The sequence below is a fragment of the Canis lupus genome, chromosome 20, assembly GCF_003254725.2.
Source record: "Canis lupus dingo isolate Sandy chromosome 20, ASM325472v2, whole genome shotgun sequence".
Lineage (NCBI taxonomy): Eukaryota > Metazoa > Chordata > Mammalia > Carnivora > Canidae > Canis > Canis lupus.
The window spans coordinates 55,075,114-55,096,503 of record NC_064262.1 but is presented as its reverse complement, the minus strand read 5'-3'; the positions used below and the strand labels follow the sequence as shown (position 1 = coordinate 55,096,503).

The 21,390-nt window shown below is 59.8% G+C and overlaps 1 protein-coding gene and 1 long non-coding RNA gene across 2 annotated transcripts in view; one reads left to right on the top strand and one right to left on the bottom strand.

Moving 5' to 3' along the window:
- Positions 1-21,390, top strand: part of KDM4B (lysine demethylase 4B) — a 137,890-nt gene that overhangs the window by 44,732 nt on the left and 71,768 nt on the right. Inside the window, 4 exon segments of the mRNA XM_025457058.3 lie at positions 4,672-4,837; positions 10,149-10,324; positions 11,119-11,233; positions 15,525-15,718. Of these exon segments, the coding sequence (XP_025312843.3) occupies positions 4,697-4,837; positions 10,149-10,324; positions 11,119-11,233; positions 15,525-15,718 (626 nt within the window). The 5' untranslated portion in view covers positions 4,672-4,696.
- LOC125753077 (uncharacterized) lies at positions 14,422-16,542 on the bottom strand. Its single transcript, XR_007404047.1, has 2 exons — positions 15,964-16,542; positions 14,422-14,890 (listed from the first exon to the last, which is right to left on the bottom strand). It is a non-coding gene; the product is annotated as an uncharacterized LOC125753077 (long non-coding RNA).

The window sequence follows — 21,390 nt, the reverse complement described above, 5'->3', positions numbered from 1 at the left end:
GCCCCAGGGCAGGTGGGTGGGCTGCTCGAGGCCCTGTGCCGGGTCTGCAAGGGCTGTGCAGGGAGTGACGCCTGCCAGCTTTGTGCCTTCGAGGCTGATGAGCGTGGGGAATTTTGTGTTGTTTTGTGGAATGGAAACAAATCCAGCTGGTTGAAGGTGAAATCCCGTCCTTGCTCCCCCAGCAGCGCACCTTTCTCACCAGAGGGATGGTCCTCCCCTTCCCGGCACAGGAGACGGAGAGAATGGGGTCTCCAGGAGAGGGTGTGTATGGCCGCAGTTCAGGGGGCCAGTGGGGTGGGGTGCAAGCCCCAGTGGGAGCCCACATGGGAGGGGCCCGGTGCGCAGCGAGCCCTCACGTCTGCCGCACTCACTTTTGCCATATTCACACACATGCACGTGTTCCAACAAAGCATCACAAAGTGCATCACAGGCCTCTCGGCCGCGCCCCTAAGGGACACAGCGGCATCCTAAACATGCACCACCGTTTCCTGGTGTCACCTGACATCCGCCCTGTTCAGATCTCCCCACTTGTCCCCACATGTCTCCACGAAGCCTGTGCTGCTTCCGCGCACAGGGCGCTGATGTCTCTGGGCGTGTTGTACTGGAGCAGAGCCTGCTCTCGTGTCTCCGGGGGCAGAACTTTCTTCCCCTTTCCTTCTTGCCGCCCTCCACCCACCTCTCTCTCTCTCTGCAGGGGGTGGTGATGGTAGCAGCCTCACTGAGCTAGATTCACACCTACGCTTTGCCCACCTAGCACCTCCGGTTCCATGGTCTCTAGTGCATTCCCAGAGTCATGTGGCTCTCACCACAGTCAGGTTCAGAACATTTCCATCGCCCCATAAGGAAACCCCAGTCCTCGGCCTGGGCTACACTGCTCTGAGGCCTTCTGTGTCTGGTTCCCTCCCCAAGTGTCGTGGGCTCCTCAGGGTCCATCCCCAGGGCAGCGCGTGTGGCCACCTCGCTCCTGTTGGAGGCCGAGGGACGCTCCTGTGTGTGGATGGACACACTGTGTGCATCTGATCATCTATGGACACTTGGGTTGTTTCCACCTTTTTGGCCACGTGGGTAATGCTGCTGTGAACACAGATACGTGTTTTCATTCCTCTCGGGGATATTTCTGCGAGTGGAAGTGCTGGGTCATCTGGTAATTTTATGTGTAACTTTTTTTTTTTTTTAAGATTTCATTTATTTATTCATGAGACAGAGAGAGAGGGAGGCAGAGACACAGGCAGAGGGAGAAGCAGCCTCCCTGCAGGGAGCCCAACGCGGGACTCGATCCTGGGTCTCCAGGATCACGCCCTGGGCTGAAAGGCAGGCGCCAAACCGCTGAGCCACCCGGGCTGCCCACTATGTGTAACTTTTTAAGGAACCCCCAGACCCTTTCCCTCAGCAGCCGCCTCACTTTCCATCCCCCCGTCTCCCCCCGGGGTGTCAGGGTTCTAATTTCTCCACATCCTCACCAACACTGGTTGCTGTCTTTGATTACGGCCGTCCTGGTGGGTGAAGCGTCTCTCATCATGGCTCTGGTTTGCGTGTCCCTGATGGCTCATTGTTCCATGTGCTTATTGGCCGTCTGTGTATTTTCTTTGGAGAAATGTCTGTTTAGTCCTTTGCCCACTTTTTAACTGGGATGTTTATCTTTGTATTATTACATTGTGAGTGTGCCCGCTTTTTGGCACAGCACAGACCTGTGAAGAGCACCCTGGTCTTTCTGGGCTGGCCTGCACATTCCCTTGGCGGGGGAGGGGGGTCTTGCTTGGTCCTCTGCCCCCACCGTGTTGCCAGTAAACTGGGAGGTTGGCCCAGAGCTGCTGTTCGGTGAGATTCCTTTTTCATTTCTTAAGTATGTACACATATGATTTTTATTTGCCTTCCTTCAAAAGACGTGTCAAGGGTATGGAGTGTTGGGATTATAAACCATTTTAATTTTCTTCTTTATATTTACCTACTCAAAACCTTCATTTCAAAGGCACAAATAAGACAGGAAAAATCATACATAATCCACTGCCGAGCTGAATCTAGATGATGCTGGTGGTTGGAGTAGAAAAAGCGTGTCTGGCCGGCCGCGCGTGTGCAAAAAACCCACCTGCTGTCTTATCATCTGCTTTTCCCACCTCCTAGATGAAAGCTCATCTCTGCATCGTGAGTTTTGATGTGTGAGGGAGCTCGTGTGGGCAGGACCCTGGGCTGTCCCGGCTCTGCCTGGGACAAGCTGGTCCTGGGGAGCTGGCGGGCGTACCACATAATGCGACCTCTCACCATTGTTCCTGGGCGGCGGACAGGCCAGAGGCGGCCCCCCCTCGGAGCAACGCAGCCTGTCTTGAGGCGCTCCGAGGAGCCCGTGCGCCCTCCCCCATAGGCTACCGCGAGCTAGCCTGGGAGGAGAAGCAGCCAGCCGGCCAGGACCAGCCAAGTCAAGGATGGGAGCTGCTGGGCGGGGGACCAGGCTCTGCCACCTACCTGTGTGTGGCCTGGGCACACGATTTCCCCCGTAGCCTGAGCGAGCTACGCACAACGAGCTTATTACCACATGGAATGGACAAGTCACCGCATCAGTCACATCCAACAGGGCTGGGGACTGTTGAGTGCTGATGTGCCCGTGGCCACCCAGCCTGGGCACTGTCCACGGCAGGCTGAGGGCTTAGGACCAGGGGCAGCCCGTCCCTGCTTGGGGTGGGCCACCCACTGCCTCACCAGGTCCCCTTATTAACTCCCAGTCTTAGGACCAGAGGCCACCCCCAGGGTGATCATGTCCAGCCACAGACGGGGTTGCTCATCCACAAAGGATCGGTGGTCAGTGGGATCCATCCCCCCAGGGCTCACTACACTGTGCGGTGGGTATGGAAAATTCTGGGCGGGGGGTGGGAGCAGGGCGGTGGGAGGCTGGTGGGGGTGGCGGGGTGTGGGGGGCTAGCAGGAGTGTAGGCTGGCCTGTAGGCTGAGGGCGGAGGAAGGCCGATGAACCCCAACTGCGGCTTGTCCTCCCCAAGTTGGAGCTGGTATCTCATGTCTCATCTGAGGTCCCTGCCTGGGGAAGTCACCCTGCCCTTTGACGGCTCCCTCCACAACTGACAGCCCAGCTCAGTCTGCGCTAAAGCTAACATTGCAGGAGAGTGAGAGTCAAGGCCATCCCCCCGCCCTGGCCATGAGCTCCCCAGGACAGACCCCCAGTGTCCTGTTGCCAGCCACAGAGCCAATAAGTGAGTCCCATGTGGTGGCATCTGGGCTGGAGGGGAGAGGGCAGGTGGGTTGGGGGCTTGGGTGGGGATGCGGGTCCTGGGGCCTGGCTGCAGGGGGCTGGGTTGGGATGGCGTGGTGGTCACTCCCAGGGGCTGGTCTGGCCTCCGCTGGGGCAGCCTCCGGGTGGGCAGCCTGGCTGTGGCCCGGCTCCTGTGGTGCCTGCTGCTTTGGAGGGAGGTTCGTGACAACCCCCTTCCCTTTATGAAGCTGTGTTTTCCTTCGGGTTCCCTGTGATCCACCCGGAGCTGCTGTCACACACTGTCACGGGCCTTTGTGTCCTGCCATGCACACTCCGGCTTTGTGGCTACCCTTCAAGGAGAAGCCTTGGGACTGCTGTGCACACGGGGCAGAGGGCCACGGTGGGGTCCCAGCCCAGGACAGTGAGGACTCCCCGTGTCAGGACCCACAGGGGCCCTTGCCGGCGGGCAGTCTGCCATCAGCGCATGGCCTTGGCGCTGTCCCCCTGGTTCCTGCTCCGCCACCCCAGGTGGGGATGGGGTGCTGAGGGCAGGGCCTGGCAGGGGTACCTGGAGCTCCCAGAACCTGCCCGGCAGACAGTGCCGGCCTTAGCGCGATTCCTGGGCTCCTGCTGCCCTCTAGCGCCCGCCCGGGGGAGTGCCTCCGGGGAGGCTGCGGCGTGTGGGGGACCCGAAGCCCCCGTCCAGGACGGTGGACTGCCTGCCCCCCTTTGCCCAGCTTTCTTGACGGCTGCTTGTCTTCCAGGTTGTCAGGTCTGTATGCACTTGGGTTCTGACCTTTTCCAAATTGTGGAGGAGTCTGGCCATCTTCAGTTTTGGAGAATTTAGTCTGACCATAGGGACACTGCCCCGGAGTCGGTCCCCAAGTCCCTCCTTGCTTGGGGTGGGCCACCGACTGCCTCACCGGGTCCCCTTATTAACTCCCGGAACAGGAGGGGGCCGCTCCAGCGTTCAGCTGTGTCTGGGCTCCGCCGGCAGCTGCCAGGCCAGGGCCCGGGGCAGGGTTCCCCTGCTGCTGGGGGGACCGCACCGCGCAAGACGCCCTCACACGCAGCCTCACTCACCTTCGGAAGGCGGCCACGGGCTGCTGTCGGTGTGGGTATCCGGCTCCGAAGTAGACGCATCGGGTAGAAGCTGATACCGGCGAACCTAGATAAAAAGGCCCCGATAAGGAAAGCTTTTATTTCTCAGGGCCCCTGGTTTGAAATTAGTGCTCCGGCTTCCAGTATTGCGTTGGCTCGGAGAACTAGGGCGCCTCTGTTTTTAATTAGTTGCAGTCATTTCGGTTTTTTGTGCCAGTGGGGAGAGATGGAGTCTGCTCCCAGGCTCCTCTCCGGCCCCAGCTTCACTGCGCGGCCCCCTGCCTTTGTCTTGCCGAGGCCCGGGTATTTTTAGCGTGTCCGGGACGGTGGCGACACTGACGCGCTCACGCTCTCTTGTCCTCCCCTCGCAGGTGTGACAGCCTCTCCGCGGCAGCCATGGGGTCTGAGGATCATGGGGCTCAGAACCCGAGCTGTAAAATCATGACGTTTCGCCCAACCATGGAGGAATTTAAGGACTTCAACAAATACGTGGCCTACATCGAGTCCCAGGGAGCCCACCGGGCGGGCCTGGCCAAGGTGGGTGATGCCCTGGGCCCAGCGCCGCTTTCCACCGGCTCGGCCCCCTTGGGCCCCGGGACCCCCGGCCTGGCGTGACAGTGTCTGAAGGGGGGCCCACGACTGTGTCCATGGAGCTGCTCTGATGTCATTGACATCACATGTTACGGAGTTCTTCCCGTGTGCCGCGCTCTGTCGTAGGCCTGGTGTGCAGGAATGAGCCGATGGCTGGGGCCAGGCCCTGGGGGCACAGGTGCCTAGGGCATCGTGGCAGCGGGAGGGTGTTGGGAGTGGGGGGGAAGGCTTCCGGGGAAACGGGTCACTGTGAACTGGGTCTCCTTCTGTGGCATGTCACTTCTGTGCACGGACGTGTGTGCGCGTGGTGACAGCAAACAGACAAGCACAGCCTGTGTTGCTTTTACTATAAACGGGAAGCTGCGCGAGGGCCCTGGTCGCCCGATTGTTTGGAAGGCTGGTTACCTGCTTGTCCTGAGTTCTCGTGGCTGCCTGTGTGCCCGTCTTGTTACCTAAGGTGCCTGGTTCTCTGTTCTTTCTTTTTTTTTTTAAAGATTTTATTTATTTATTCACTAGAGACACTCAGAGAGAGGCAGAGACACAGGTAGAGGGAGAAGGAGGCTCCCCGCGGGGAACCCGACGTGGGACTCCATCCTGGGTCTCTAGGATCGCGCCCTGGGCTGAAGGCGGCGCTAAACCGCTGGGCCACTGGGGCTGCCCAGTTCTCTGTTCTTTAAACTGAGGGGTCGCTGAACTTTTTCCACCAAGAGCTGGATAGTAAGGGTTTTTGGCTCTGCGGACAGGGTGGTCTCTGTCCCACCACTCAGCTCTGTCACCCGCGACACCCTTGAGCCAGTCAGTGGGCATGGCCGCGTGCCAGTACACACGCTGAACTGTGCGTTTCCTGGGACTCTCACTGGTCCCAAAACATTCTTCTTTTGTTATTTTTTCCCTAACCATATTTGAAAATGAAAAAAAAAAAAAAAACACAACACCCCACATTCTTGGCTCGAGGGCTGCACAAAAGCAGGCTGCGGGCGGGACTTGGCCCCGGGCTGAGTTTGCTGCCACCTGGTGGTGGTGGGGAGGGGCATGGCCTGCCTTCCTGCCCCTACCTGGTGTGGGGGGTTTTGTTAGGAGCATCAGAGGCCCTGGCTGTCCCTGCACGGGCTGTGGTCATGCCTGTGAACTCACCCTAAGGACACTTGGCGGGCAGGCCGCTTGCTGCCTCTGTTTCCCGCCGCTCCCTCCTGGTTTTGTTCACGCACACGCGCTGGCACGGACACAGCGTCCTGCTCTGCGGACAGTCGGGAACCAGAGCCCCCATCGTCCTGTTAGCTTTGCTGCTTCCTTTATTTATTTTTAAAGATTTTATTTATTTATTTCAGGGAGAGTGTGCGCGTGTGTGCGCTTGCATGAGTGGCAGGAGATCCAGAGGGAGAGGCACAGGGAGAAGCAGACTTTCCACTGAGCAGAGGGCCTGATGTGAGGCTCAATCCCAGGACCCCGGGGTCACGCCCTAAGCTCAACCTCTGAGCCCCCAGGCGTCCCTGCTTCTCCCTTTAAACTCCTTCAGCTGGGGGATGCCCGGGTGGCTCAGCAGTTGGGCATCTGCCTTTGGTCCAGGGTCTGATCCTGGAGACCTGGGATTGAGTCCCACGTCGGGCTCCCTGCATGGAGCCTGCTGTCCCTCTGCCTGTGTCTCTGCCTCTCTCATGAGTAAATAAATATAATCTTTAAACAAACAACAAAAAAAAACCCTCTGAGTTTTCTGTCCGGCTGGCTGACGAGCCTGCGTCCATTGTTGGGGGACAGTTTCCTGCCTGTTCCGACCCATCAAGGGTCCCTGCTGTGGGGGGTCCCCGGTGCTCTGAGGGGTGGAGGGGGGGGCCTCCTCTGCCGTGTCTCATGTCGTTGGCCTGCTTCTGCTTTGCCTGGGACGCAGCCGCCCTTCTGTTTCTGGTTCGGGTTGTCCCTGGTGCTGGGAGGTGTCGCGAGGTGCTGTCCTGCTCGGCTCTGACTGGGGTGGCCTGAGGCCTCGTGGCTCTCATCCCCCTTCGGCCCTTCTTTATCACTGTCTGAGGCTCCACTCTCCTGGCTGGCCCCCGGCCCTGGCTGGTTCTGGAGCTTTCTGTTTGCGGTGCTGTGGTGGCCGCGGGCTCCGTGTCCACGCGAGCCGGTCCCCCAGGCCTCTGCCTGCCTCTGCTCCTCCCGGCTCGTCTCCTCCTCGGCCTCTGTGCTTCTCCATTGAGCCCCAGCGTTCCTGCTCGGAGCTCTCACACCAGTGGAGTCATTTTTTGCTGATTTATTTGGATCGAAGGAAACTGGGCTGGACGTTTCCTGAGGCAGGAGTTTCCTGGGTCTGTTTTTCCTCTGCCTTTTGTTCTATGTGCTCCTTTTCAGCTTTTTTTTTTTTTCTAAAGATTTTGTTTTATTTTTATATTTTGTTTATTTATTTGAGATACAGAGTGAGCGAGAGAGAGCATGAGCACGGTGGGGCAGGGAGAGGGAGAGGGAGATGGAGACTCCCCCTGAGCAGGGAGCCCGATGTGGGGCTCCATCCCAGGCCCCCGGGATCATGACCTGGGCCAAAGACAGATGCTTCACTGGCTGAGCCACCCACACGCCCTCCTTTTCAGCTTCTTAAGTGGGATTTTGTTTGCTGCTTTCTGTGACTGGTGGTCTCCTGTGTGTGCGGGGAGGGAGGGGCAGCATGGGGCGGGCACGGGTTCAGTCGCACCTGCACCTCCGCACAGGCTCATAGATGTTGGCGATTGCAGAGTCCCAGCGACCACGCGTGCACACTCGTCCCTTCTCACACCTGGCAGGGCCCGCGTGCTGGGACCTCAGGTCCCTGGGCAGCCTCCCTGCTGCTCCGAGGGGACAGGCGGGGCTTGGGAAGCACCGAATGGGGCCTTGGCCACCCCTGCTCCTCTCAGGGCTGCCGGCCTGTTTGGAGAAGGGATACGGTGTCCTGCTGGCTTGAGCCAGCTCTGCAGAGCCAGCCCCTCACCCTGGTCTCACCGGTCTTGACCGCCCTTCTTTGTGTGTCGAGTGCGAGGTGGTAGGGCTAGTTTCATCAGAGCTGTATTCCTCACCCCCCACCAAAGCTCTGTAGGGCCCAGTGGAATTGGGTGCGGATGGCTATTCAGGTCCAGCACGCTGATTTTCCCAAGTGTTTGGGGTCCTAGACCTGCTGGAAGTGGCTCTCCATCCCGTGCCTTTTTCAGAACCTGCTTAGGGCATGCCGGAAGCTTCCTTCCTTGGTTGTCAGAGGTCTTTGTGCAGTGGGGCCCGCGAGGGATGGGATAGGTGAGCAGAGGAGCCGAAGGCTCTCAGGAGGGAGCCGAAAATTTGGGAGTGATGTGTTTGGTTCATTTCACAGCCGTGGTTTCTGGACGGGCTTCCTCTGATGGGACTGGCTGGGTGAGCTCCCCTGCCCCCCTGGCGAACACAGATGGGGGCAGATCCAGAGTCCTTTTCCCGCAGGAGGAAGGGTGGGCTTCTCTGTAAAGAGGAGGTGCCGCCCACGTGGTGAGAGAGCCCTTCGGCCCACAACCCTCTCCCCTGTGAGAGCGGCTCCCAAGCTGGAGCCACAGGCCCTTTGCCTTTATATTTTTTTGCATTTTGGGTTTCGAGTGTGTTAGTCACCGGACTCTTCACATTTCTCACTTGAAATCTAAGAAAACCGCCAACTGACAGGGTGGCCCCAGCACCCCGTTGTCAGGAGGCCTCGTAGCACCCGTGGGGACCCCAAGTTGCTTATTGCAGCTGTGGCCGCAGCGTAGGGAGAGGGGATGGCCCCGGAAAGAGCGTTGACTGAGCAGCCGTGTCCCCATTTAACTAAAATCAGGGTTCCCAGCCTGGGCACTGCTGACAGTGAGGCGGCTGTTCCCATCGGGCATCCTGGGCACCGGGGGGCCCGCGCAGCGTCCCTGGCCCCACCCACTCGGTGCCAGGAGCCCCCATTCGTGACAGCCACAGCTGTCTCCAGACATTGCCCAGTGTCCTCTGGGGGCAGGATCACCCCGGGTGGGAGCCCTGACTTCCTCCTGTTGCCGTTGCTATCTGGTTATCTCTGTCAGTAAATCCAGGAGTGCTGCTGGTGGAGGCAGCACCTTTCTGTTTGGTAACTGACAACCAGAGACTGTTTTCGTTGCCAAGCAAAACACATTCTTGCCCCGATGGGTAGAGGGGAATCCTGGGGATGGTAAATGAATTTTAGCCATTCTGGAAGCCGCCCACAAACTCGGGCATCGGGGTGGTGTCTTCCCTCGTTGACCCTGAGCTGGGTGAGGTCTCGGCCTCCCCTGTCTTGGATGACATGTTGAAGACAGGCTGGTTTAGTGCCCCTTTCCAAAGCTGTGGAGTGGCCTCCGGGCGCCCTGGCGGGAGATCTGGTGTTTGCAGACACCTGCTGGGGACTGGTAGAGCTCAGCCCGTGGGGGTCCCCAGGGCTGTCACAGAAGCCAGCCTGGCACCTGGGAGGCCCCGGCCATGCCCAGCAGAGGAGGGGAAGCAGGAGGGCCAGAGGCCAGTTGGTAAGCTGGGCACAGACCCAGTCCCCCCCCCGCCCCCCCCCCCCCCCCCCCCCCGCCTCGCCACCTGCAGGCCCTCCAGGTGCTCTCCTGGTGAGGGGCGGGGGGGTGGGGTGGTCGCCAGAGGTGGCCTTCTCAGGTCTTGTCCCCTCGGCTTTGTGGCATCCTTACTCTCCTGCCTCTGGTGCTGCACCAGCCCTTCTCTGTCTTTGCACCTAGGACTTGTGCCCTGCCTGCTGTTTCCTTGCCCCTTACGGAGTCTTGGCATCTGCTCACTCCCACGGCGGCAGCTCCTCACGGGTCTCTGTTTTCTGGTGCTCCCCACCCTGCCCCCAGCACCCAGGGCTGTGCTTGGCCCTGGTGGGTGTCTCGGCCCCCAGCCTGGCCCGGGTGGTCTCGAACCAGGCTCATAGCACTGTCTTCTGTGGTGGGGGGTGCAGCAGCAGAGTACCTGCCCAAGCAAGAGAGTGGGAGCCCCGTGCAGCCCACCTGTTTACTCACCTCGTGATCACGCACGTGTGCATGGGGGCTGGCCCCTGGGTTCCGGGGGGGACCGCTCCCAGCTTTCTGAGCCCACGCTGAGCTCAGAGGGCCCGACGGGGGGCAGTGCCTGTGGCCCCGCATGGGTCACCTGGGAGTTTGAGAAAGTGTGCCCTGGTGGCTCCTGGTGTTCTGCGGTGTGGGGCCCGGACACAGTCCTAGGAAGCTACTGCCCGTCTCCTGGGGGAGGACGGCGTGTCCCGTATGGGGGCGCCGCTGACTCCCCTCTCATCTCGCAGATCATCCCCCCAAAGGAGTGGAAGCCCAGGCAGACGTACGATGACATCGACGACGTGGTCATCCCGGCCCCCATCCAGCAGGTGGTGACGGGCCAGTCAGGCCTCTTCACACAGTACAACATCCAGAAGAAGGCCATGACGGTCGGGGAGTACCGCCGCCTGGCCAACAGTGAGAAGTATGTGGCTGGGAGTGAGGCGGGGGGTGGGGGGCCCCCGAAGCCCGTCTCTGGGGTGGAAGCACACCTTGAGGGCCTCCCTGCCCCCGAAGCGGCGCCCTCGGCCGCGGCTCCTGGCCCTGGGACGCAGTGGGCACTTACCCTTGTCTCCTGTCCCTGGAGTACTTCCTGGCAGCCTCCTGTGACATCTCAGGCCCCATGGCACCTCCTTGGGGAAGGGCTCCCTGACACGTGTCCTCAGGTGACGTCCCTCGGTTCAGTGCCCCGCACACATGGGCACACTCACGCACATTCCCTTGCACTCCAGTGCATTTGTGAGCATGCATGGCACACGCACTCGGGTTCACTTGGGCACACACCTCTGCCGTTCATTCCTTGTTCCGTGTTACCCCACGCGTCCCTCACTTGCCGAAATTTGTGCCTTTCCGGCCGTCCCTTCACACTCAAGCATAAGCATCCCACCAGGCCGGGGTGTCTGCCTTCTGCCACCCCGGCCCCTGACACCTGCCCGGCCTCCGGTGAGTGCTGTAGAGCAGAGGGACGTCCTGCTGAGAACCCTCGGAACCTGCGTCCCTCCCCTGCTCCTGCTGTCCCTGGGGTGTGTTCTGACTTGGGTGCCCCAGGCCCTGGTGGCCGGCAAGATGGGATGAGTGGGTGTGCTTCCAGGGGGCCTCCTGCCCATCCTGCACCTCCTCAGTCCCAAGTAAACGCTCTCCCAGTGTTCCTCTGTTCTCTGGGCTGTGCCCCAAGGTGGGGACAGAGCGGCCACGTTCACTGTGCTGTTCGTTCGCCAGGTACTGTACCCCACGGCACCAGGACTTCGATGACCTGGAACGCAAGTATTGGAAGAACCTCACCTTCGTGTCTCCCATCTATGGGGCTGACATCAGCGGCTCTCTGTACGATGATGTGAGTACCCGGGGCCCCGAGAGGTTCTGTGGGGAGTGAAGGATGCCGTTGCCTGGGAAACGGTGGAGGGAAAGGTTTGCGAAGGGGACTTGATCTTGAACAGGGATGGTGCAGTGCCGTGGGCTCTGGTACAACCACGTGCCGAGTCCCAGGGTAAAGAAAGGAGGACTCTGCGTGTGTTTTTGATTTGCAGAATCCTATTTTATTTTGTTTTGTTTTGTTTTATTTTATTATTTTATTATTATTTTATTTTATTATTTTATTTTTATTTGAGAGACTGAGATAGCTACAGCAAGCATGAGTGGGGAGGAGAGGGAGAAGCAGGCTCCTCGCTGAGCAGAGCTTCCCCACACAGACTCGATCTTATGACCTGAGCCAAAGGCAGACACTTAATCGACTGAGCCACCCAGGCACCCCAATTCACAGAATCTTTCCTACGAAACTGTCCACCCCTCCCACCCTGATCTGAGCTCAGGTAGCCTGCAGGTGACCTAAGCCCCATCACAGAGCGGTCTTCGAATATGACGCTGACATCGAGCATTTCCTCCCTTCTCCCAGGGGCCTCCTCATCCACAATCTAGTGCTTTTCCTCTCCAATTCCTATCACTCTGTCTTTAGGGAACCCCGATGCCCTGAGCTCTAGCCCCTTTGCTGGGCTGGGAGGGTCCTGGGGGTACTGGGGGCAACGGAGGGGGCCCCTGCTCGCTCCTCAGCCCTGAGGCCTCATGCTGGCCTTGGCTGGTCCAGGGGTGTAGACCAGACACTGGTGGAGACGTAGCGTGGAGGCCCCACAGACATGCTGCTGTTCAGCGGATGGAGGTTTGAGTGGGATCCATGCTTTTTAGGGAATGGTTAATTACTATATGGGGCCCCCGGTAACCCTGGGATGGATCTGTGAAGATGGGTTGATTTCTGAGCTCTTCAGCCTGACTCTCTCCTGTGCGTGTTGTGCTCTGGGCTCTCTCTGGGCAGCACCTCAGCTGCTATCTCTGCTCCCTGCCCTGAACCGTCACCCTGCAGGTCATCTCTTGCTGGAATACTCTATGCACTCAGCCCTGCTCCTTGTGAGAGCAGCTGGGGGTGCCTCCTGAGTGCTGGGCTTGGGTGGGTGGTAAACCCCCGCCCCCAGAAGGGTCAGGAGCCTCCTGCACCCATTAGGACAGGCAGTGACTTGTGTTTCCTGAAAGGTGTTGGAAAGGTATGACTATTGCATGGGTCTCAGCAGTTCGCCCAGCTGGGGGAGCCCGTCTGCTCTGCAGCCCGCTGGCCTTGCAGCTAGAGGGTCCTGGCTCCTGCTGTGGGCAGGTTTGTTCCGCTGAGGGGGGTGCATCAGGCTCAGAGGGAGCTCGCCCCCAAGAACCCAGCAGGTCAGAGATGAAGCTTACTCCTGGCCCTGCCTCCTTCCTGGACCTCAGTTTCTCCATCCATGCGAAGGGGTACAGCAGGTGTGTGGCTGTCCTCCAGGAAGGGCGTCCTGGACGAGGAAGGTTCGGCTTCTCCCTGAGCTCATCCACGTGGCCTTGATCCCAGAGCAGTGGCTAGGCCTCCTCCTCCTGAGAGCAGAGCTGCATGCACCCCCTGCATGTGGCAAGGGCAGGAGGACGGGGTCCCAGAGGCCCTGTGGGCACACACATTTAACAGGAGGGGGAGCCCCATCTCCCAGGCTGCCCCTGACACGCCTCAGCTGGGGTGCAGCTCACCCATCACTGGGCCTCAGACTTTCCAGGACTGTGAGTAGTTACCCCATTTATGGTTATAGGAGCGTTTGGCAGCACGAGGTGCTTGCCCTTGTGCCAGACTCAAGGCGCAGACTGCATGGGGGATCGGGGGGCTGTGTCCTTGGGCTTTGTGGGGTCCGTCTGGGTCCATCCACGTGGGGGGAGGCTGCTGGTCCTATGTGCAGCCTCCAGACGCCAGCGCTGCCTCTGCTCCCCATTTCTTTGCTAGCTTCGAGGCCTCCTGGCCCCACAAGAGGGACCTGGCTTCCCAAGCCCCCTTTGAGCCCCCTCCCCATGCAGGCCGCCGTGTGTACTCCCCCTCCTGCTCTCTGAGAGCACTGTGGGAGTGTTACTCTTGATGTTTGTGACATTCTGTCCTCCTCCTGTCTTCAGGTGGGGACCGTGGAGCTCAGTGGCTGGGAGCCTTGTCCCCGTCCCCATCCCACTCTCCGTGTCCAGTCCGGGCCCTCTGTGCTCCTGACCACAGTTGGGACGAAGCTTGGTGCTCGTGGGCCAGTGCTGGCCAGCCCGTGCCAGCCCACGGCCCGTCTGCTTCCTGGACTCTGAATCATGACTTCTAGGAAGCGAATCCAACCTGACAGCTGACGGGTTGGAAGAGCTAAAGTTCTTGTGTTGTGTTTGAGATGAGTGTGAAGTCACGTGCCTGTTTGTCAAATGAGCTGTTCTTTTCCATGGAGTTCTACAGAGTTAGCACTAGTGGGGCTTGTTGGCTCGTTTGTCCATTGTCTGACTTACTGTGCCTTTTTGAAAGAAAGCATTATTGGGACCACACATTTCCCCCACGTAAAGCATACAATTCAGTGGTTTCTACTGAATTTCACTGAGCTGTGCAGCCATCACCACAACCAATTCCAGAACATTCCATGAGCCCCAAAAGGAGTCCCATCCCCATCAGCAGTCATTCCCTGTCCCCTTGGCGGCCCCCGCAAGCCCCCTTCCCATCTGTGGAGAAGCCCGTCCTGGACGTGTCACACGTGTGGAATCACACACCATGGGGCCTCCTGTGTCTGGTTCCCTCCTTGAGCATCGTGGGCTCAAGATCTGTCCTGGTGCAGTGCATGTTGGCCCCTTGCTCCTATTCACGCCCAGTGACGTGCCCACGCATGGGGGGCACATTGCATTATCCGTTCACTTGGATTGTTTCCACTTTTTGGCCATGAACGTTTACCTTGAGGACCTGCCTGTGCTTTCCCACGGAGGTCGCCCTGTTTCCCGTCCCCAGCAGAGAGTGTCCCAGGGCCCGGTTTCCTCCCCGTCCTCATGGATACCTGTGGCCTTTTAGCCCCTGCCTGTTGTCATAGCAGGTGTGAAGTGATGTGGCACTGGGGTTTTGATAGGTTTCCTGCTGGTTAATGATGTTGAGCATCTTTTCACGTGCTTGTGATCCGGGTACATCTTGTTGTGGAGAAACATCCATTTAGACTCTTTCCCAATTTTTTAATTGGGTTGTTTTCTTGTTGTGTGTGTGTGTGTGTGTGTGTGTGTGTTTTAAGATTTTATTTATTCATGAGAGGCAGAGAGAGACAGAGAAAGAAAGAGGCAGAGACACAGCAGAGGGAGAAGCAGGCTCTATGCAGTCCCCGACGTGGGACTCGATCCCAGGTCTCCAGGATCAGGCCCTGGGCTGAAGGCGGCGCTAAACCGCTGAGCCACCCGGGCTGCCCTCCTGTTGTGGTTACAAGAGATCTTCAGAGAGGAGACAAGTCTCTTACTTGGTAGGTGACCGTGTGTATTTTCTCCGGTGCCATGAATTCTCTCCTTCGCTTTCTTGATGCTGTTTTTTTTAAAGCACAGGAGTTTTGACTTAGATGAAATCCAATTTATCTGTTTTTGTGTTCCTTGATTGATTGTGACTTGTGCTTGTGTCCGGGCTTCTGCTAGGGCTCGCCTTGCCAGGACCAACCGCTGGTTCAGGGACCTGTGACATGGAGGGTACAAGTGGGAGGTGGGGCTGCGTGGGCTTGGGACGGAGAGACTGCTGATGCTCACTAAGCATCTCGGCAGGCTGGGAGGGTTCTCCAGGGGCCAGAAAGTGATTGGTGTGTATTTTATGAGCTCTCATGACAAGATGGGACCTGTTTGTGGCATTAGGAATAGGTGAGTCGAGCGGGGGCAGGCGTTCTGGCCTCATTTGCCTGGTTCCGAAAGCTGTCCCTGTCTCCTCTGGCAGAAGGTGCCAGAAGGGCTGTTTGGCACCTTTGCTGAGCTAGCTCCACTCCACGATTGTCTTCCTCCTTCCGTGTCATTGACTTTGAGGCACGTTAATTATTCATGACCAAACCTCAGCCTTCACAGCATGGCCTTCACTGCCTGTGATTAATGCACAGCTCAGTGTGGAATCCGGAGAAAGTCCTGCCCGACTGCCTGGCCCAGGGCGAGGAGCCGGTGTCTCAGGGTGGGTTTCAGAGGCTGGGGCCAGCAGGTTTGGGACTGACCACTAGCCCTCGGCCCTCTGTGGGGCTGCCCCCTGGCCTTCCTGTGCTCCTGCCCCTGGGGTTGGCCAGGGCCCTGGGGTGGCCGGCCGCCAACCGTGTGCTTGCGCCGCCCTGCAGGATGTGGCCCAGTGGAACATCGGGAGCCTGCGGACCATCCTGGACATGGTGGAGCGTGAGTGTGGCACCATCATTGAGGGCGTCAACACCCCCTATCTGTACTTCGGCATGTGGAAGACCACCTTCGCCTGGCACACGGAGGACATGGACCTGTACAGCATCAACTACCTGCACTTCGGGGAGCCCAAGTCCTGGTGAGCATTCGGCCTGTGGCCAGGCCATGGGGAGGGGCTGCGGACGGGCTCATGGGGGCCAGGCAGGCCTGGGGGTGCCTTTGGGTGGCCCCTTGGGGATATGGTGGGGCCTATGGCCAAGCAGGCAATAGCTGAGGGGTGCTGGCTGCTTGAGATCTGTTGGCCTCGCCCCTGTTGGCCTCAGGGGCAGCCTCGGTTGCTGATGGAAGGATGTGCATCTCCAGAAATGAGCTTCCTGCTCTCACCTGTGGGGGTGGCACCCTCAGAGTGTCGTTGTGTGGGGTCTGTCCCTGGGGCCATGGGCCCTGAACGTCCCTCGAACCTCCCCTGTTAGCAGCCTGCCCCCTGCTGGTTTGCAGGGCTGGAGTGGGCAAGTGCCTGGAAGGCCCCTCTGAGAGCAATGGATGGGCCCTGCAGGCGGGGTTGAACGTTCCATGTGTTCCGCGTTCTGGAATCTCTGAGCTGACCACCCGCTACACACCAGCTTCTGCTGCTGGGACAGCCGGGAGCTGCCTTCTGTGCAGGCCGCCTTTGCTCTGTTTCCAGCAGAGATTTCTGAGCTGGGCCTTTACATCTCCTTGCCTCTTCCCAGCTGTCTTAGAAGGTTCTGTTACAGTAATCATTGCAGCTCAGGGGAGGCAGGAGCCCCGGGAGACTGTGGCACTCAGGAGCTCAGCCCAGGCCTTTGTGTGTTGAGATGGGGGGGCAGGGAGGCCCCCACCTAGCTGGGGACCCAGGTAGACCCTGGCTAAGGTGCCATTTACCTTGGTGTCCCAGTGGACAGCTGACCCCCACAGGCATGAGGGAAAGCCACCCCTGCTCCCTCTAAGTCTCTGGGACATCCTAGAGCCCTTTGCTGGACCGGGGGGGGGGGGGGGGGGGGGGAGGGGTTGGGGGGAGTGGGGGTGTGGCATTCTGAGAAGGAGGCCCCAGGTGGGAAGCCAGGTCTCCCTGAGCAGGTGGTGGCTATGTGACCACCCTTCCCTCCCCTCGGAGGTGGACGGAGTGGAGCCCCAGCCCTGTAACCTGGCAGTGGGCTCCTCCCTTGCGGGGGGTGCAGAAGCACTGGGGACGAACAGGGCAGGGGCTTCGTAGGCGTTTCCCGGGGCTGCCGTAGCAGTGACCACAGACTAGAGGCTTAACACAACACACATGTTCTCTGACGTTTCTGGAGGTCAGGAGTCTGACTCTGGTCTCACTGAGGCTAAACACAGGCCTGAACAGGGCGGGTCCCCCCAGGGCCTTTTTCCGCTTCCAGAGGCGCTGGCTCCCCAGCCTGCGGCCCCTCCTCCACGGAACCCAGGGTCACCCCCACCTCGGGGCCTTCACTTAATCCCACCTGCTAAGTCCCTTTACTATGAGGTGACATACTTAGCAGTTCTGGTGATTAAGACGTGGGTCTTTGGGGCCGTTACCCTGCTGGCCACAGGCCCTCTGACCTTTGTGTTGTGCCACATTGTTACCTCGTCAGTCTGCTGAGATCCTGTGAGAATTCCACCGGCTTCTTGCTTTCATTCCACTTGTCTCTGTGGTCTGTGGCTGTGCAGAGGCTCTTGATCATCGAAACCTCTAGCTCGGAGAGATTTACCTTCCAGGTAAAATTTGGAGAGAGATTGATGGGGTTGGTGATGACCATTGCACAAAGGCCTGAATCTCAGCCCCCGTGTGGTCCTGAGCACATGAGTGGAGGCAGGTTCTGGTAGGCAGTGTCACCCCAGTGCTGCCCAGGAGGTCGCAGGGATGGCTCTGTGACCCCGTTCCCCCCCTCCCCCCATGACCTGGTCAGGCTGCAGCTCTGTGGAGACCCCTGTACAGGCCCCTGGAGACGGCTGCCCTCTGCCCCGGCCCCACATCTGTGAGCAGGGCCTGGTGGTGAGGCTTGTGGGGTGAGGTGTATGTGTCCCTTCCCTGGGGGCCGTGGCAGGCTGAGTGCAGGTGAGGAGCCTCTGGCTCCCCATACAGTCCACAGGCTGGGGCTGTGTGCACGTGTGCACGTGTGCACGTGTGTTTGCACATGAATGTGAGAGTATGTGTGAATGTATTTGTGTGTGTGCGTGTATATGAAAGTATGTGTGTGTGTGCACATGTGTTTGTGTAGGTGTAGGAGTACACATGGATGTGCGTGTGAGTTCATGTGTATACGTGTAAGTGTGCGTCGTGTGTGTGATGTATGAGTGTGTGTGCTGTGGTCCCAGCTCACTGGTCTGCAAGGTTCCTAGTGCTGCCCCCTCCCCCTGGGGCTGGCAGTGGAGGGAGGGGGTGTCTGTGTGTCTGTCCCCCCTCCCCAAGGCCACATCCCAGTCCTGGCCCCACGCGGCTCCCACAAGCGCCACTAGATGGCGCCCCGACCCTTCAGCACTGGCTGCTGCTCCCTCCGCTGGTGGAAATTTCCTGGGTTCTTCCATCCTTTCTGTGGACTCCTGGCCCAGCAGTGAAGGCCCCAGAGGCTCCCTGGGAGCAGCAGCAGGAGAGTGCTGACTGCCGGAGTGGGCGTGGGAACACTCAGCCCCTCCGCGGATGCCCACGTGTTGGCCCACGTCCACCAGCCGGAGGGATCAGAAAGCGAGAAAACCACCTTTTCTTTAAAACAGAACAAAACAAATAAAAGGAGCCACTGCTGAGTCCTGGCATGCACCAGCCAGAGGCAGGTAGAGCTTCAGCCATGGCCCTGCCTGAGGAGGGGGTGGCCTCGGGCCACCTGGGGCAAAGCCTGTGCTTGTGGCGGCCAGTGAGGGTCACGGGGAGGGTGACTTGGGAAGTGGCCTGGGAGCCCAGGGAGGCAGCTGGTCCCGGCCAGTGCCCAGAGCGGGGGCTGGCTTGGAGGGAGGCGAGGGAGACGGCAGTGGGAACGTGAGGGTAGCAGCCCCTGGCTGAGGGGGTGGCTTGGGGTTCTCCATGCCACAGCCCCAGCACCCCCGTCCCCTGCCATCCACCCTCCCCTGTGTCCACCTCTTTGCCACAACCCACTCCTGAGAGCCCTAGGGCAGTAGTCATCATGGCTGGCATCAGGCACAGCAGTGGTTCATTCAAGGGAAAGAATGTTCCAGGGATCCCTGGGTGGCGCAGCGGTTTGGCGCCTGCCTTTGGCCCAGGGCGCGATCCTGGAGACCCGGGATCAAATCCCACATCAGGCTCCCGGTGCATGGAGCCTGCTTCTCCCTCTGCCTGTGTCTCTGCCCCTCTCTCTCTCTCTCTGTGTGAGACTATCATAAATAAATAAAAAATTAAAAAAAAAAAAAAGAATGTTCCAGAAGGCATCTTAACTTTGGTCTTAGTTCCTGGTCCTGAAGGGGGATGGGATTGCACACGGGGGTTCCTTGTGCTGACCAAATGTGGCCTGTGGGAAGCGGCTTCTCAGGGTGCAGCTGTGTAGGGTCTGCTGCCAAGGCTTCCTGTCCTCCTGCTGCCCCCACCCCCACCCCCTGCAAGCTCCCTGCTCCCCAGCCCCAGCAGCTCAGCTCAGGTACCATGCCCTCTCCCCGGGACCTGGGTGGGGGCCACAGGTGTTGGCACTGCACCCCATGCTCATACTAGCTCCGTGTGACTTTGGTGAATCTCCCTGTACCCTGTGAGGGCAGCGCCCTCGGTCTCCTCCCCTGTGCCCGCCCCCCCCCCCCCCCCCCCCGGGTCCCTAGCCCCCAGCAGGGGCCTGGCCGAGAGGGGCCTCTGTGCCTGTCCGGGTGCCGGTAACATCTCCATGGGAACTGGTTCTCAAGGCCGAGACCCCGGGGGTGGGTGAGGTGCCTCTGGTCCCTGGACTGGGGTGGCTTGGGGGGCCGCTGTGTGGCACCCTGCTCCTGGCCCTTGCCCGGGGCCCTGGGGGCTGCTCCCTGCAGACGGCGCTCACGTGCCTGTCTCCCTGACTGCGTTGTGCCTCTTGCGTCTGCAGCAGCTTAATTGCAACCATTTCCGAGTATTTCGGTAGCATTTTTTTTTTTTTTAAGTGTCGACGTCCTCAGGTTTACAGCGTTTTATGAAGCCTTTCTGAGTCTGTTGCTACTTTGGTAGTGTGATTTGTGTGTCACAGCGGCATGAACAGCCTGGTGTCGATAAAAGCGTGGAATTGCTTCAAAAGGCCGGCATTAGGTGGTGCTCTCAGGCAGCAAGGCTAAGAATATCCGAGCGTTTGAGAGCTTCAAAATCCCTTTTGAGATGGGGATTTAAAATAGACCTGGCACTTGCAACTCAGCCTTCCCGGGGCCCGGTGGGTCAGCGAGTGGGCCTGGGCACGCGGGGACGGCCGTGAGATTCTACGCGGATTCGGTGGCTCAGGCCGCAGGGCTGTGCTGGGAGGGGGTGGTGCTCAGCATCCGGGGAGTGGAACTGCCATCCTGGGGCCACTCCACCAGCGGCCCTCACAGCCACTCCCGCACGACCTAGGCCCTAGGCCCTGTGACTCGGGTGGGGAGATACAAGACGTGGGAAAGACCCCCCACCTGGCCCGGCTCGTTGCTCAGATGCAGCAGCGCACACAGCGTTCCCGGCAGCATCGCCTCCTGTTCTCCCTGCGGCTTCCGGGTGCACGGGGCGGCGCGGGGAGGAGGTGGAGGACAGGCCTCCCAGAGGTGGGGACAGCCAGCACTCTCTGCAGGGTGTTTGCCTGGGCCCCAACCTTGGCCCTCAGGCCCGTGACTCAGCAGCATCCCCTCAGAGCTGTGTTCCCAGCAGTTTTCTCGAGGTTTCCACAGCGCCCTCCCCCACCCGACTGCTCCCATTCGCCTGGGGTGCGGTCTTTCAGGTCCTCCTGGGCCCCCGTGGCAGGGAGCACGTCCTCAGATGCACACGTGTACCATAGGCCTGCCTGAGTGCGCATGTGCCATGCATGTGCATTCACTCGTGCACGCATGTGCACTCACACAGGCTCCCTGCAGGGGGGCTGGGGAGAGGGTGGCTCAGGTCATGCTCCCCCAAAGGGCATGGGGCCTGCTCTGCTCATGCACAGTCCTGGGTGCGATGAGCGGATCCTGAAGAGCAGAGGGGGTGAAGGGGGTGGTGGGGGGGATGGTACTGGAACTCCACCTCTCCGACCTTTAAGAAGCCGGGGTGTGCAGGGCACTGGGCGCGCTGAGAATTTCTTCTTTTGATGCAGCCCCACCTAGGGTTTCTCTTTGGCGCTTTCCCTCAGGGGAGTTCCTCAGGAGAGGGCCTGGGCGGCCTTTCCTTTGTTGCGGGGAAGCCTGACTCCCTGCGGGCACAGCCATCTCCGCCCGCGCGTGGTACCGTGCGGGCCTGTGTGCGTGCGCATGCACACCTGTGGAGCGTGCAGTGTGTGTGTTGCACGTGTGGGTACATGTGTGCATTTGAGGGCATGTGCTCCCAGCCGTGGGGCATCAGGAGGGAAGAGCGTGGTGGGTGCGGATGCTGGTCAGCTCCCGTGATACCTGTTCTCTGGCCACAGCGTGGGGGCGAGGCTGGACGTGCTGCGCCCGGAATGAGTGGGACGGTTGCCCAGGGAGGTGGAGCAAGGCTCTTTTGGGGAAGGGGGCTGCTGGGCTGCTCCCTTGGCCCTTGGCTGTGCGCCTGCCTGGCCGGGGCCCTCAGGGCCTCCCTCAGGCCCACCTGAGGCTGCATCAACCCACCTCCCAGGTGCAGTTCCTTTTGCACACGTTAATCCCTCCCAGTGAGTCTCCCGGCCTCCTCCTGTGTCCAAAGCAGGCTCCCCAGGCCTGGCT